The sequence below is a fragment of the Mytilus californianus genome, unplaced genomic scaffold (assembly GCF_021869535.1).
Source record: "Mytilus californianus isolate M0D057914Y unplaced genomic scaffold, xbMytCali1.0.p SCAF_7, whole genome shotgun sequence".
Lineage (NCBI taxonomy): Eukaryota > Metazoa > Mollusca > Bivalvia > Mytilida > Mytilidae > Mytilus > Mytilus californianus.
Window position 1 is genome coordinate 28,657,823 of NW_026262723.1, and position 15,136 is coordinate 28,672,958.

The 15,136-nt window shown below is 33.6% G+C and overlaps 1 protein-coding gene across 1 annotated transcript in view; it reads right to left on the bottom strand.

The window, feature by feature from the left end:
• Positions 1-5,278: 5,278 nt before the first annotated feature.
• LOC127709660 (uncharacterized) overlaps positions 5,279-15,136 on the bottom strand; it is a 43,500-nt gene continuing 33,642 nt past the window's right edge. The window contains exons 4-5 of the mRNA XM_052215274.1: positions 11,378-12,246; positions 5,279-8,663 (exon numbers count right to left, since the gene is read on the bottom strand). Coding sequence (XP_052071234.1) covers positions 7,829-8,663; positions 11,378-12,246 — 1,704 coding nt within the window. The 3' untranslated portion in view covers positions 5,279-7,828. The remainder of the gene's footprint in view (positions 8,664-11,377; positions 12,247-15,136) is intronic.

Sequence of the window (15,136 nt, forward strand, 5' to 3'; positions counted from 1 at the left end):
TTAATGAAAAAAAAAAAAAAAAAAAAAAAAACTAAATATATAATACTCTATATGTTAATTAATAATAACTCATAATCCTACATCTTGTCGTTCCTTTTTACTTGTATGTTGGTATTGTTCAAGGTCATGCGTTCTCGGAATGTTTATGATGTCTTTACACTTAATCCGTTGGATGTGTACCGTAAGATACTTTAGTCTGAGAAAACATGGTTTATTTATTAGTTGTAATTGGCTTTGAACTAGCTTTCAGTTCAGTAAACGTAACTGCGAGTACTTTATTTCGGTGCTTTGTGTCTATTCGTTTTATGTTGTGTTTGTGCTTAGTACCGATCTTTTGAGTTAAGCAAAGTGCAACTGATTTTTACAGTGTGTTCTTATATTGTGCTGTTACACTACTGTCACCAGTTAGAGGAGGGTGGAACGCTCACTAAAATGTTTAACCCCGCCCAATTCTTTTGGTGCCTGTCCAAAGAAAGTAGCCTATAGTAAAGTGGTTGTCGTTTGTTAATGTCCGTCCTATTTGTTTTTCGTAAATTGTTTTGTTATAAATTGTATCGTTAGTTTTCTCATTTGAATTGTTTTACATTTTGCATGTTGGGGCCTTTTATAACGACTAAAAGGTATGGATTTTTCTCATTTTTGAAGGCCGTACGGTGGCTTATATTTGCTTACTACTACTTCATATTAACTCTGGTGGACAGTTGTCTAATTGGCAATCATACCACATCTCCTCATTTTCATATACAGAATGTACAAGTTCTGGACCTCTTTTCCAAAATATAGAATTTTGTTGGACACTGCCAATTTCTTTAATATTTTTTTTTATCTTAGATTAAACAGTACTCATCTAAACTGCTATACAAATTTGAGATGAGAGAAATTCACACTTTTCAAACTCATGAAGTCATGGAATTAAAAGAAGTACAAAACAGACATATTATGAATAGAAGGGCATCAACAAAAAGTCATTAAAGGTTTATATGAACTAATATTTTATTCAGAAGCAATACAGCTGATATATATATATATCAGCAGGGTTTAAGAACATTTGTTGTTCGACTTGTTGGTCAAATGCGTTTTATTAAAATATACTTTTTCACTTTTTTGGTCTTTTGGAAAATGTTGTTTGTGCTGTATTTAGACCCCTCTAACAAGAAATTTGTTTTGCATGCACACGTATAAAAATTGCGGTTTTTATCCAACGCAATCATAGGTTTGAACGTTGTTTTCAATTTAGACTTGTTTATATATATATATATAAATATTAGTCATGATCCATCTTCATGTCGAGGAAAGGTAACACTAGGCCACCGAAAGCTGAATTTTAGTTCAGTCTAGGTGGCCGAGTGGTCTAGAGACCTGGACACAGTGCAGGCGGTGTTGTCTCGATATCCCAATAGCATGAGTTCGAATCCCGGCGGGGGAAGAACAAAAATTTGCTTGAGTAATTATGTATATATATATATATATGCTTCCGCAAATTTACAGATCTAACATTGTTGGGCTGTTATTTAGACGAATTATATATACAGAATGTATTTTTAGCCTTGTATCACCATCACTGGTGATCCGATGGATAAAATCTGTCGTAGAGTTGTCACTGGTTCAGACGTACTTATAATATAATTATTTCTGTGACTGTATCCTACATTAATTTGTAAGATCCTCTATGATAGATAATTCAGCTGATCTGTAATATTCCATCTTCATGCCTTATATATCATGCACTGTGTTACGATGCTAGATAAAAACTGACAAGGAAAGGTAAGACCCGGTCACCGAAAGCTTAATTCTATCAAGCCTAGGTGGACGAGTGGTCTAGCGCGCGGGGCATAATGCAAGGCGATTTGGTACCACGATATATCAGTAGCATGAGTTCGAACCCCGGCCAGGGAAGAACAAAAATTTTCTTCCGCAAATTTAAAGATCTAACATTGTTGGGCTGTTATTTAGACGAATTATATAATTATACAGAATGTATTTTCAGCCTTGTATCACCATCACTGGTGATCCGATGGATAAAATCTGTCGTAGAATATATATATATATACAAGTCTAAATTGAGAACAACGTTCAAACCTATGATTGCGTTGGATAAACACCGCAATTTTTATACGTGTGCATGCAAAACAAATTTCTTGGTAAAGGGGTCTAAATACAGCACAAACAACATTTTCCAAAAGACCAAAAAAGTGACAAAGTATATTTTAACAAATATATACTAGATATATATATATAGAATATTCAACTCGTCTAAACATCAGCCCAACAATGTTAGATCTGTAAATTTTTTGTTCTTCCCTCGCCGGGATTCGAAATTCATGCTACTGAGATATCGTGACACCAAATCGCCTGCACTGTATCCGACGCGCTAGACCACACGACCACCTAGGCTTCACAATAATAAAGCTTTCGGTGGCCGGGTGTTACCTTTCCTCGTCAGTTTTAATCTAGCGTCGTAATACAGTACATGATATATAAGGCATGAAGATGGAATTGTTACAGATCAGTTGAAATATCTATTGTAAAGGATCCTACAAATTAATGCAAGATGCAGTCACAGAAATAATTAGGTCTTTCCACTTTTCTGTGGAAAGACCTATTGTATTTGTTCTGATTATTAGGTCTTTCCACTTTTCTGTGGAAAGACCTATTGTATTTGTTCTGATTATTATTATTATTATTATTATTATTATTTTTTATTCCGCCTAATTTTGTTCTCGCGTAAAATTTTTGTTTCGCAAGATGTCGCTTAGATATTTCTTATATAGTATCATACAGTTTATGCGCTTTTTATTTTCACCCATTCTAAGCCGAACAATTTTCTTTGTAGGAGTTATCTCCCTGAACACTGTTTTCCTTGTGACTGCATCTCCTCCGTAACCGTAAAAGAAAGCGACAAGTTTATTTTACCAAATGGCTCGCTATATCCTCAGGATTTTTTGTCCAATTTTGACGGAAGCGATACGAAGACTCCATATGAGAGTTATTTCCCCTAATGCATTTGAAATAAGTGATATGCATTTGTAACTGGTAAACCATAAGTGATAGAGACCTAGGGTCTGTTGATTTGAGGTCCTTGATCCTAAAGAATAGAAAACTAGGTCAAGGTCAAAGGTCAAGGTCATGTTGTGATTTTTTTACATTAAGTTCATATCGCTTCTTCCTAGAAAGAGTTATAGATATCGACAAAACAATTTAACCAAAAAGTTTGTCGCGACACGTGTTTACTAGAATTTTTGGTCGAAATGGTACGCGTCATTTTATTGCAGGGTCAATGTCCCTGTTATGGTCAAATCAACAAATTACTTATCAAAACTTCAAACTTTGCAGCTATCATGTTGTAAATGTTTCTTATCTCAATAATGAACCACAGTCTACCACTACACTCCCCCCCCTTTTTTTTCAACTGATTTTTTTTTTTAAGTTATCCCATTTCAAAGAAAAGAAGATCGCTTTTAGTCCCGTGCATTATACTGTAAAATGCTAATCCTTCTTATGTACAAATTTCTTTCTGAAATAGAAATCCATCCCTGCAAAAATCTGCTCCAATTCATGTATTTTCTGAAATTAATCGATGAGACACGTGCGGTCCGCTTGATTGCGAAATTAAAATCAATGTATTACTGAAATCCTACAATCAAATTTCTAAACATGCATTAAAATACAAATCTGTGCTCCCGTAAACATGTGTACGTAATATGTATGCATGATCCGACATCAATGACCTGTACAAAATAAAAACAATAGTTATCGTGTTTCTTTGATCAATACACATGTGCTCTGTTCAACGGTCTCCCCTGAAAAGACAGACATATATATTCGAGGGTCACGTGACTTCACAAAACCATCTCGCGCGCGGATCTAAATTTAGAATAAAACATTGCATATCCAAATAAGGAAAATAAAACTTCCAAGATAAAATTTACTCCGTTTTCCTACAAATTCAATCAAAATGCATACACAGCAAATAGATGACAAATGGAAGTCCGAGGTAACATAGAAACTAGAGAAAAATTATAAACGAATGATGCTAGGATCAATTTTTATGAGGACATCTCAGGCGTCCGTTTGGCTGTGCGGGATGTCTAAGTACGCAGTCACGTTCGGTCAGAATATAGGCGTTATTTAAGTTAGCTGCGTCGCACAGAGAAAGTGCCATGCATGCAATCAATCAATCAATCAATCAATCGATCAATCGACCGACCGACCAACCAACCAACCAAAAAACCAATTAATCATGTTTCGGAGGGGAAAGACCGTTTAACAATTGTTTTTAAAACAATTGATTTATATTTATATTTATAAGTATGTCTGAACCAGTGACAACTCTACAACAGATTAATCCATCGGATCACCAGCAGTGATGGTGATACATGGCTGTGTACATTCTGTATATACAACTCGTCTAAACATCAGCCCAACAATGTTAGATCTGTAAATTTGCTTTCGCAAATTTTTTGTTCTTCCCTCGCCAGGATTCGAACTCATGCTACTGAGATATCGTGACACCAAATCGCCTGCACTGTATCCCGGCGAGGGAAGAACAAAAAATTTGCGAAAGCAAATTTACAGATCTCTAACATTGTTGGGCTGATGTTTAGACGAGTTGTATATACAGAATGTACACAGCCATGTATCACCATCACTGCTGGTGATCCGATGGATTAATCTGTTGTAGAGTTGTCACTGGTTCAGACGTACTTATAAATATAATTATTTCTATGACTGTATCTTGCATTAATTTGTCCATCCTTTACAATAGATATTTTAGCTGATCTGTAACAATTCCATCTTCATGCCTTATATATCATGTACTGTATTACGACGCTAGATTAAAACTGACGAGGAAAGGTAACACCCGGCCACCGAAAGCTTTATTATTGTGAAGCCTAGGTGGTCGTGTGGTCTAGCGCATCGGATATAGTGCAGACGATTTGGTGTCACGATATCTCAGTAGCACGAGTTCGAATCCCGGCGAGGGAAGAACAAAAAATTTGCGAAAGCAAATTTACAGATCTAACATTATTGGACTGTTGTTTAGACGAGTTGTATATACAGAATGTACACAGCCATGTATCACCATCACTGCTTGTGATCCGATGGATTAATCTGTTGTAGAGTTGCCACTGGTTCAGACGTATATATATATATATATATATATAAATCAACATTTTTACATTAAATTTCAAATTAATCACAATAATTATAAGGAATTCACATATGGCGAAGAATGACAATAAGCAATGCCATATGATAAATAAGGAATACAACTACATATACGGATTTTCTTTTTATATTGAACAAATATTTATCCAGTCATTAAGTTCTTTCACATCGTGAACTGATAACAACTGTAGAAGTTTAAAAGTAGATGGTTTTTGCCAATCATGTCCTTTGATATATTGTTTTCTTACATCACTATACCTGTTACGTATACATTCTAAATTAGAATGGTATTCATCTTCAAAATTATTGCTGTTGCACATAGTACATAACCTATTTTCTCTCTCTTCATTGTAATATCTGCCTGTCTCTATATTGGCAGAGATACGATATTTACATATAGAAGGTTAATAAAATTGATAAACAGGTCTATTTAAATAAAATTGCAATATATCTGTAGCACATATATATTTCTACAAAAAATGATAACAACACGTTATAAATTTCATGCGTTCGAAGCGCTTTTCTGGGTTAAGTTTCATCAGGAACGATCAAAACCGAATAATTAAAAGCCAAGGATGTATAAGAACCGCAACCGTTGAAGAGCTATATTACCAAAAAGGGCATAAAAATAGCAAAATCCATTTAAGGTTAACTTTGCCTGAGGCAGTGGAAACCTTAGTTTCTATATAATTTCAAAATTTATAAACGGATAATTTAAGAAATGTTTGTTATAAATCATATCAATACCGAATTATTCACTACTGAGCTAATGATACCCTCGGGGACGGTTTTGTTCTTACACTATGCTCTTACACTACTGTCCTAGGTTAAAGGAGGGTTGAACGCTCAAAAAAATGTTAAACTGCCATTTTTTAGGTGCCTGTCCAAAGAAAGGAGCCTGTAGTAAAGTGGTTGTCGTTGGTTAATGTCTGTTCTATTTGTTTTTCGTAAATTGTTTTGTTATAAATCATAGTCTGTTAGTTTTCTCATTTGAATTGTTTCACATTTGTGCATGTCGGGGCCTTTTATACCGACTATACGGTATGGATTTTTCTCATTGTTGAAGACTGTACAGTGGCTAATATTTACTTACTACTACTTTATTTTAAATCTGGTGCATAGTTGTCTCATGGACAATCATACCACATCTCCTCATTTTTAGGATTGTCAATTTTCATACCGAAGTTCGGTGGTTCTCTCCGTGCTCTCCCGCTTCCTCCACCAAAAAAAAACAAACAAAAAAACTGAACGTCACGAAATAGTTCAATAGTGCTGACAGTGGCGTTATACACCAATCAATCAATTAATAAATTACTGCCAAAAAATTTGTTATTAGCAGGTAAAAAATACATTTCAGAGTTTCGTTAACAAAAAATGATCACAAGTTCAGGGCATTTACATATAAAATACTATTGCTCGCTATGCCCGTGTCTGTAGTCGTGTTTTGTTATACAATGAACGTAATAAATGTATAACTGGTAAATTATTAAGTCAGGGAAATCTTAACCACAAACTAATTAAAGCCTCTACCGAATTCCTTCATAGATACACGTACAAAGATTTAGATAGAATGTGTCAAATTGGCTGTATCTGTAGAATAATTCTCATCAAAAACGGGATATAACATTCTAATTCTTACGGTGATGTTGTTTATAAAGCACGTACATTAAGACACAATTCATGTAAACTAATTGATCTTTTAAATAAACCTAGTCTTAAAGGTTATCAACTTAACAGTAGTAAAATCTATAATTATTGCGTTTATCGTTACTAACATTGATTTGAATTATTAAAACATAACTAAATATTTATAGCTTTATATGTACAGTTATGAGAACTCGTGATCCTACAACCTGTCGATACTGTTTACTTTTAATTTGGCATTGCGTTTCTCAGACTCTTATACTAAATCCGTTTGGTTTGTACTTTAGTCTGGGAAAACGTGACTTATTTACTTGTTGTTATTGGCTATGAAAAAGCTTTTAGTAACTGCGCTGTTTGTCAATTGTTTTTATGTTAGTTGTTTTTGTACCTCGTACCGATCTTTTGACTTAAGCTAATTGCAAAAGACTTTTATAGTTTGTTCTTATGTTGTGCTGTTACAACACTGTCACATGTTACGAGAGGGCTGAGGACTCACACACATGTTTAACCCCGTCCCAAGTCAGGAGTTTGTAGTACAGTGGTTGACGTTGGTTCATGTCTGTCACATTTGTTTTTCCTAAATTGTTTGTTATAAATAAGGCCGTAAGTTTACTCATTCGAATCGTTTCACGTTTTGCGTGTCGGGGGGCCTTTTATAGTCGACTATGCGAAATAGGTTTTTCTCATATTTGAAGGCCGTACGATGGCCTATAGTTGATTACTACTTCTTCATTTTAAGCAGATAGTTGTCTTATTGGCAATCATCACACCTCCTCATGTCTATATATAGAATGTAGAAGATCTGGCCCTCTTTTCCAACCGATCGATTTTTTTTCGACACTGCCAATCTCTTTGTTATCTATTTATCTTAGATTAAACAGTACTCAACTAAGCTGCCGTACATTTTTAAGTTGAGTGAAATTCACACTTTGTTAAACTCATCAAGTCATGCAGTTCAAAAAAGTACAAAACACATATTACAAATAGAAGTGCATCAGGAAAATTCACTAAAGGGTTAAAAACATGGTTTGATGTTACTACATGCCTTGTGTTTTTTCATTTCCATCAAAGGTATACTTACTCTGTAACATACATGGGTATTTACATAAACATTTCCGTCATATTGCTCAAGTTCTCCAATAAGAATAAATGCAGCCATATGGCTTGTATAAACAACTGAATCAGGTTTAATGCAGACCAGTGATCCACTGTCTCCTTCTTTTGAAAAGTGTTCATCTAGTCCTTCAATTATAAAAGTTTCGATGTCGAAATTTCCATTTTCTAGTTTTCGTGTGCAGAGGACGCCTATATATTTTCCATTAGTCCGACCTGTTGTAGCACCCCATTTATAAACAGTGTCGTTTTCATTAGGCATCATGTCATTTTCTAATAGTTCACCTGGGATGAATTCATTTTTACCGTGACGAATACCATGCGAACCGCAAACGTTGGTGTTTTGTAGCTTTAAAAGTGCAAAATCAACATCTTCACTACAGTAAAACAACTTTGTACAAAATAAATATCCGTCATCAGTTTCAATGTTTAATGAAGATGACCCTTCAATAACATGCTTACAAGTTGCACAGTAATATTGGCCTTTTTCATCTTGTAATGCAAAACTTACCGTTCCATACCGCGCTGGGAAACTCTCACTTTGTGTGACTTTAATTCCAGACATCAACGTATGCTTTTTAGTGGTCATTTCCTGATACTCACAAATGTTTACAATTGAAATGTCCTCATTATATTGCAAAAGATAACTTCGAATTGAAGCTTCATCATGAACTTCCTTTTGGATGTAAATTTTGATGATCTTTCCGAATAGTCCACATGCCTTAACCAACAGGTTCCTATGAAAAAGAATATGAACACATAATGGGTACGTCATACATCGAACTGCGTCGAGAAGGGAGTAATATACGATTAATTGTAATGAAAATGTATTTAAGAAGAATCATGTACAACACAAAAGTTTACCATGTATCAAATATACGATTTTTTTTCCAATTCAATCATCAATAAATAGCTATAGAAATTCGACGGAAATTGCACTTCAAATGAAGAATGTCAATTATACACTTAGGTGTGCCAAATATTTTCACTTACGTTTAACAATTGTCAGTGAGGTTTATTTGAGTGCTATGACGCCATTACGATTTGGTTGGCAGTTATAGAATCTCTGTTTTACAGATGACGGCTGATATGCTTCAATCGTTGTAAATATAATTCCGTCCGCCTTTTCCCCGAATATGGCCCGAGAACACAGTTATTTCGTAGTGCATTTCTTTTAGACAATAAAGTCAAATTAAAAAAATCGCACCTGCTCTATCTCAAAAAGATTTTTACAGTGTAGTGTACTACTATTAGGACAAATAATATCAAAATTATAGAAAAGTCTACCAGCTCTAACTCAAAATATTGACAATTCTATGTTAAGGGGGTCTAAAATTCAGTTTGACAGCTTCAGACATACTAATTTTTGACCTTTTTAAACTGGACCTAATCACTACTTAACATAAAGATTCAGCACCCAAATTTTTTTAACATGTAATTTCATCCCCTTTCTTAATATTTCATGCATTAAATATAAAGAAATAAATTTGGAAAGTGTATGAAAACAATTTGCAAGTTATACACTGTCCACACTAGGGACTATATTTGTAGACAACGAAAATCGAAGGACGATAACTGTGTCCTCGGACCATATGACCTACCAAATTAGACTTATCACCTGGTTTGTACTTACATGAGTAACACGAAGGGTGGCACATGTGGAGCAGAATCTGGTTACCCTTCGGGAGCACCAGAAATCACCTCCGGTTTTTGGTGGGGTTAGTGTTGCTCAGTTGTTAGTTTACTATGTTGTGCTTTGTATACTGTTGTTTGTCATTTGGTCTTTTTCTTTTTTGCCTTGGTGGTGTCAGATTATTTTTCAGGAGCAACACAACGGTTGCTTACCCTTCCAAAGCATAGTCTTTATTTTTCTATATAGTGTTTAGTAGATTTTTGTCTTTTCGTTCGGTTTTTGACATTGTGTTGTCAGTTTCTCTTCGACTAATGAGTTGATGAGATTTATATTCGAATTGTATTCGCCAAGAAGAACACGCCACGTGCCACAAGTGAAGAAAGTTCTACTTATTCTTTTGTAGCACATGAGATCCCCACGGATGTCAACTGGGTTCGTGTTGTTCAATATTTAGTTTTCTGTGAAGTGTTTTGTGGATTGTTGTTTTTCTGTTCGTAGTTAATTATTTTTTGTCATGTGTTTTCAGTTTTTTTCGACATATGATTTTTTGTTATACTTTTGGTACTTTTTGTTCATTTTCAAATTCTGATTTTCGAGTGTCTATTTGATAAATTGATAATTTCATCAGCTGTGTCAAAAATTACATCAGGTTGACGCATAATTCTGCCGTCCTTTTTCCTCGTCTATGGCACGAAGGAATTGAGCCTATTATCTGAGTTCTGCTTGAAATGAGAAACCAGATGGTTTCAACTGGTATATCAAAAAGTGCGTACCCGTCCGGACAACCTGAATTCAGTATTTTATTTTAATGTGGTTAGGTATGATTTTCCTAGTATTTGTTTTTCTTTTGATTTATGATTTTCAATGTTTTTGATACTTTTAAATTTTCACATTCGGGCAGATGTAAGCTTTTAAGGTTACAGTCTTGTATATACAGATGGTGAAGGAATTTTGCAAAGTCTAAGTCATAGACAAGATACATGTTTTGGAAATAAACACATTTATTCTAAAACCAGTTGTTGGCATGATACGGGTTATGTTATTCTCATATATTTTATGATGGTATGATACTTAACCCCTAACGGGAGGGATTGTACCTTATTTTCATATGATGAAGACATAATCTTTCAATCAGTTTAATTGAGGTCTGGAGATGGCATGTCGGTAACTGCTAGTAGTCATTTGTTAATTTATGTATCATTGTCATTTTGCTTAGTTTCTTTTTTTACCTATTCTGACATCGGACTCGGACGTCTTTCAAACTGAGTTTAACTGTGCGTATTGCTATGTGTTTCTTTATTCTACATTGGCTAGAGGTAAAGGGGGGGGTTGAGATCTCACAAAACATGTTTAACCCCGCCGCATTTTTGCGCCTGTCCCAAGTCAGGAGCCTCTGACCTTTGTTAGTCTTGTATGTATTTTTAATTTTAGTTCCTTATATGTTTTGGAGTTTAGTGTGATGTCCATTTTCACTGAACCAGTACACAATTTTATTTAGGGGCCAGCTGAGGACCACCTCTGGGTGCGGGATTTTCTCGCTGCGTTGAAGACCCATTGGTGGCCTTCGGCTGTTATCTGCTCTTTGGTCGGGTTGTTGTCTCTTTGACATATTCCCAATTTCCATTCTCAATTGTATATTTACCATTCAAATATATTATATAGCCTTATGATCCTGTAATTACTTCCACAATTTTAACACAAGTAACGGGTACAAATTATTTGAAGTTTGTGCATATTGCATATGTAGTTTTATGACCTTATTTCGGTTATTCCAGAACAGAACTAAAACGTTTATTAATAAGTAAAATGAAAACAAACCTTTCAGTAATAGTTTTGTATTCGTGAAAACAAATATCAAATTTGTTTCTTTCTGCAAATACATTTATTATATCACTCATTTTCATGTATTCCAAATAAACATCACCAAACTTTGAAAGCACAGCTTGAACTAGTTCATCCCGTCGTTCCATGATGTTTTTGTGTATTTCATCTGCAATCATTTGTCGGAACCTTGCATCCATAACATCTACTGAACATAATAAATCAGGATAACTTCCAAGTTTTGCGACTATTTTACTATTAATGACCTTTGAAACAAATAGGACCATACTATCAGTTAAAACCGGTTGAGTACCAAACTCATCAGCCAAATTCATGTTGTCTACACGCAGTTTTTCGTTTAGTTTTTCCTGCAAAACTAATGCAATTTCGTTGCTTATACTTTCACACAAATAGTTCTGAAAGCTTGTGACCTTTACTTTTTTCCACGATAATGTATGTGTAACGTTGCAGTCCAATTTCCACTCAAATGCGTTCCTTCTTAAAATATCTTGACATTTATCTTCTTTTAATGGACCGTTTTTCAATATATTTCCAAATACTTGGTAGTAACCTGGAGATGTTAATTGTTCAAGTCCCTCTGTCTTTATCAATTTGACGGGAAGTTCACGAAGAAGACTTCTTTCCAAAAAGAGTGAAATTCTTACTGCAATTTCAGTAGATTTAATTGGGAATAACCTATTAAATATTGTATTTATAGAAGAGAAGTGGTCGAAATATTCAGAGACTTTTTTGCTACATTTCTCCAACATTTGAAATGTACATTCCGTAGTATCAACAGCAAATACAACGGTTTTTATATCAATGTCAGGTACAATATCCTTTATCAATTTTAACAACTCCATGTCCTGAAAAACCAAGCAAATAAGTAAACAGATGTATAGCAAAAACGATACTCTTACTGTTTAGGTACTTCTATTCCTAAACGCATAATTTTACCTTGCACATCACAATCCATACGAATATAGTTCTAATTACTATATTACTATGTCATACATTCCTTGTTTGCACAAAAAGTAAGCTAACGTATGACAATATTAATCAAATGTTCAATTTCTTGGATTTTATCAAATTACTGAAATAATTTATTTAGTGATTTTGTAAATCCCTTTCAGTTTCAGTTGTTTTTTTAAAACCCATAAAATTGTTATGAATTGTATAAATTCACTGGAATATTGCTAGGGAATTTGTAAAATCCCTAATAAGAAGTTTAATTCAGTATCTGAAATGCATTTAACTTAATCATGTTAATATAGATAGACCATTTTTGTTTTATGTATTCATTTGATAGACATTTCTACTTTACACTATTTTAAAATGTCTACATACAAAGGTATATGTACAGATATAAAGGTTACGATTCACGTTATGAGTTTGGGTGACATCTACTATTACATAATGTTTTCTGCCTTTCGACAGAGACACCTGTTTTTGTACTTCCCCACATTGAAAAATTTCATACCGTGACATTATTATTAATATTAAAAAAAACCCACCTTTTTATTTGATTTCGATCAATAGAGTGGAGAAAATATAGAAAATTATTTATCACTGTGGACGTACATGTATATCACATTATCTAAGATATGACCAAAGCAAGTGAAGAATGAATAATGGTCAAGGTGACCTTTTGCCTGGTTAGTTTCTTATTAATTAAAATGCAGGTCCAAAACGAAATATATGTTTTACAAACTATCTGTTGTCTTTTCTATTTCCTGTGGATAAAAATCACCTTTAATATGCAGCATATTAACAAAACAAACTTATTTGATTTTCAGATTTCCTTTTTATTGATCATGAATTATCTTAGATAATGATATTTCACTTGTTTCCAGAGTTTGAGTCAAAATATTGTGGCTGGCTGATATGTCTTTCTGTAGGCTTTTACCATGTGATCAAGCACGTAAATATTCAAGCTCAGTGTGTCGGTCTAGCACAAAACAACAGCTCCATATTCACATCAAATCAATATTTTCAACTGGAAGACATGACCTAAACCAAAATATTTCTTACTCCTTGTTTTTCTCCTGTTACGAAGATAATCTATTCAATATACTTGTTTTATATTTCATTTTGAAAATCATAATTTCTTTTACACTTTTCGTCAATCTCAGCAATTCGAACAAGGTTGAAATATGAGCTTGTTTTGTCTTTTTGTGGGTCTTCAGCAATATGTTCCGCAATTTTCTCATATTTTTCCAGTTTCATATATTACATTTTAAAAGCTTTTGTTTTTTTTCAGTGAGTTATTAAAACAAAAAGATTAATTATTGAACACATTTCCTGAATTAAATCAGTGAATCTGCCAAACATCATTTTTACTGTTACATATACCCAACTGCGAAGGAACTTAGAAAACTACTATGAGTTCATTCGTAGTTGTATATATGTAACAGTAAGAATGTATTTCGACAGATTCACTGATTTAATTGTACTTATTGTGCATACAAATGTTGCAGGTACTAACATAGTTCATCGCATTGGTTATTATTTTTACCTATTTTTCAAAATTTAATAACATATGATGCAGAAAAAAATTATGTCGGGGCAAAATCAGAAAGGCTTAAACAGAACAGCAAGTCGAAAAAGTACATTTGGAGCTTTAGATTGTAGACGATTACATAATTTATTCATTGAAAATTTGCAATATCGATCAATTAGCGTCTGAAATTGTCGCACTGGCAGCCACATTCACCAACATCTTAGTGATAGGATCTCTCGATTAATCAATAATTAAAATCTAAAAAATTCAACGCAACTCGTGCTTCTACTCGCATAGATAATAAACAAGCACAATTCATCATTAAAATTACCCTAAACAACAGGGCTGGTAACCGGATACATTTTATATCCAGGGTAACAGTCTATAGCAGAGATGTCATAGATTTAAGTAAACACGTATGATACTGGCTTGAGTGCGACAGTCATATGAATCTGGAGACAAAACAAATTTTTAAAAATGAGATGCCAAATATACCTTTAACGTTTGTAAGCTTTAGACACAAACAATTAATGTGGCCAGGATTATTACATGCATCCGAAGTGCTTTTCTGGACTTTTCTTCACCAGGAACGATCAAACTGAATATTTGAGAGCCAATAATGTATGAGAAAAGAAAAAGTTGACCAGTTATACATGTTGTATGACCGCAAAAATATAAAAAAAAAAATAGCCAAATCAATCTAAGGTCAACTTTGCCTATGGAAGATTTACCTAAATTTCCTAATGATTTCTTAACTAAAAAAAAATATAACATATTTTCTTTATTAATCAAGCAATCCAATGTAAACCACTGAGTGGGTTACTAGACGGAATGTATCATTCCAATGTGTAAGTCATCAAACACGTATATCAACCAGGGGTTTTAAATTAGTTTGTGATAATACGCGGTTTTGTTAAAAAGATTTTGGATTTTTCATATTTTAAAGGAAGCCAGGATTTTCAACAAATCAGTTAGGAACATATATTGTAAATGTCCAGAGGATTATGACAAACCGTTTTGCATTAAATATCGGCTATATTGTATATATGTAACAAACTAATTTTATGATTTTATTACTTTTATATATGTTAACATTGACATTCAATTCAAAATTGTCTTATTTTGTGAGTAAATGCATTAATTTTTACTCATCATATTTAAAAGCATGTGAATTTACGGGTATTAGAGAGACAAAAAGTCCGTTTTTTTCATTGTCTGTAAATTTGCTGTTTATAAAATATTGAATTATTCAAAAC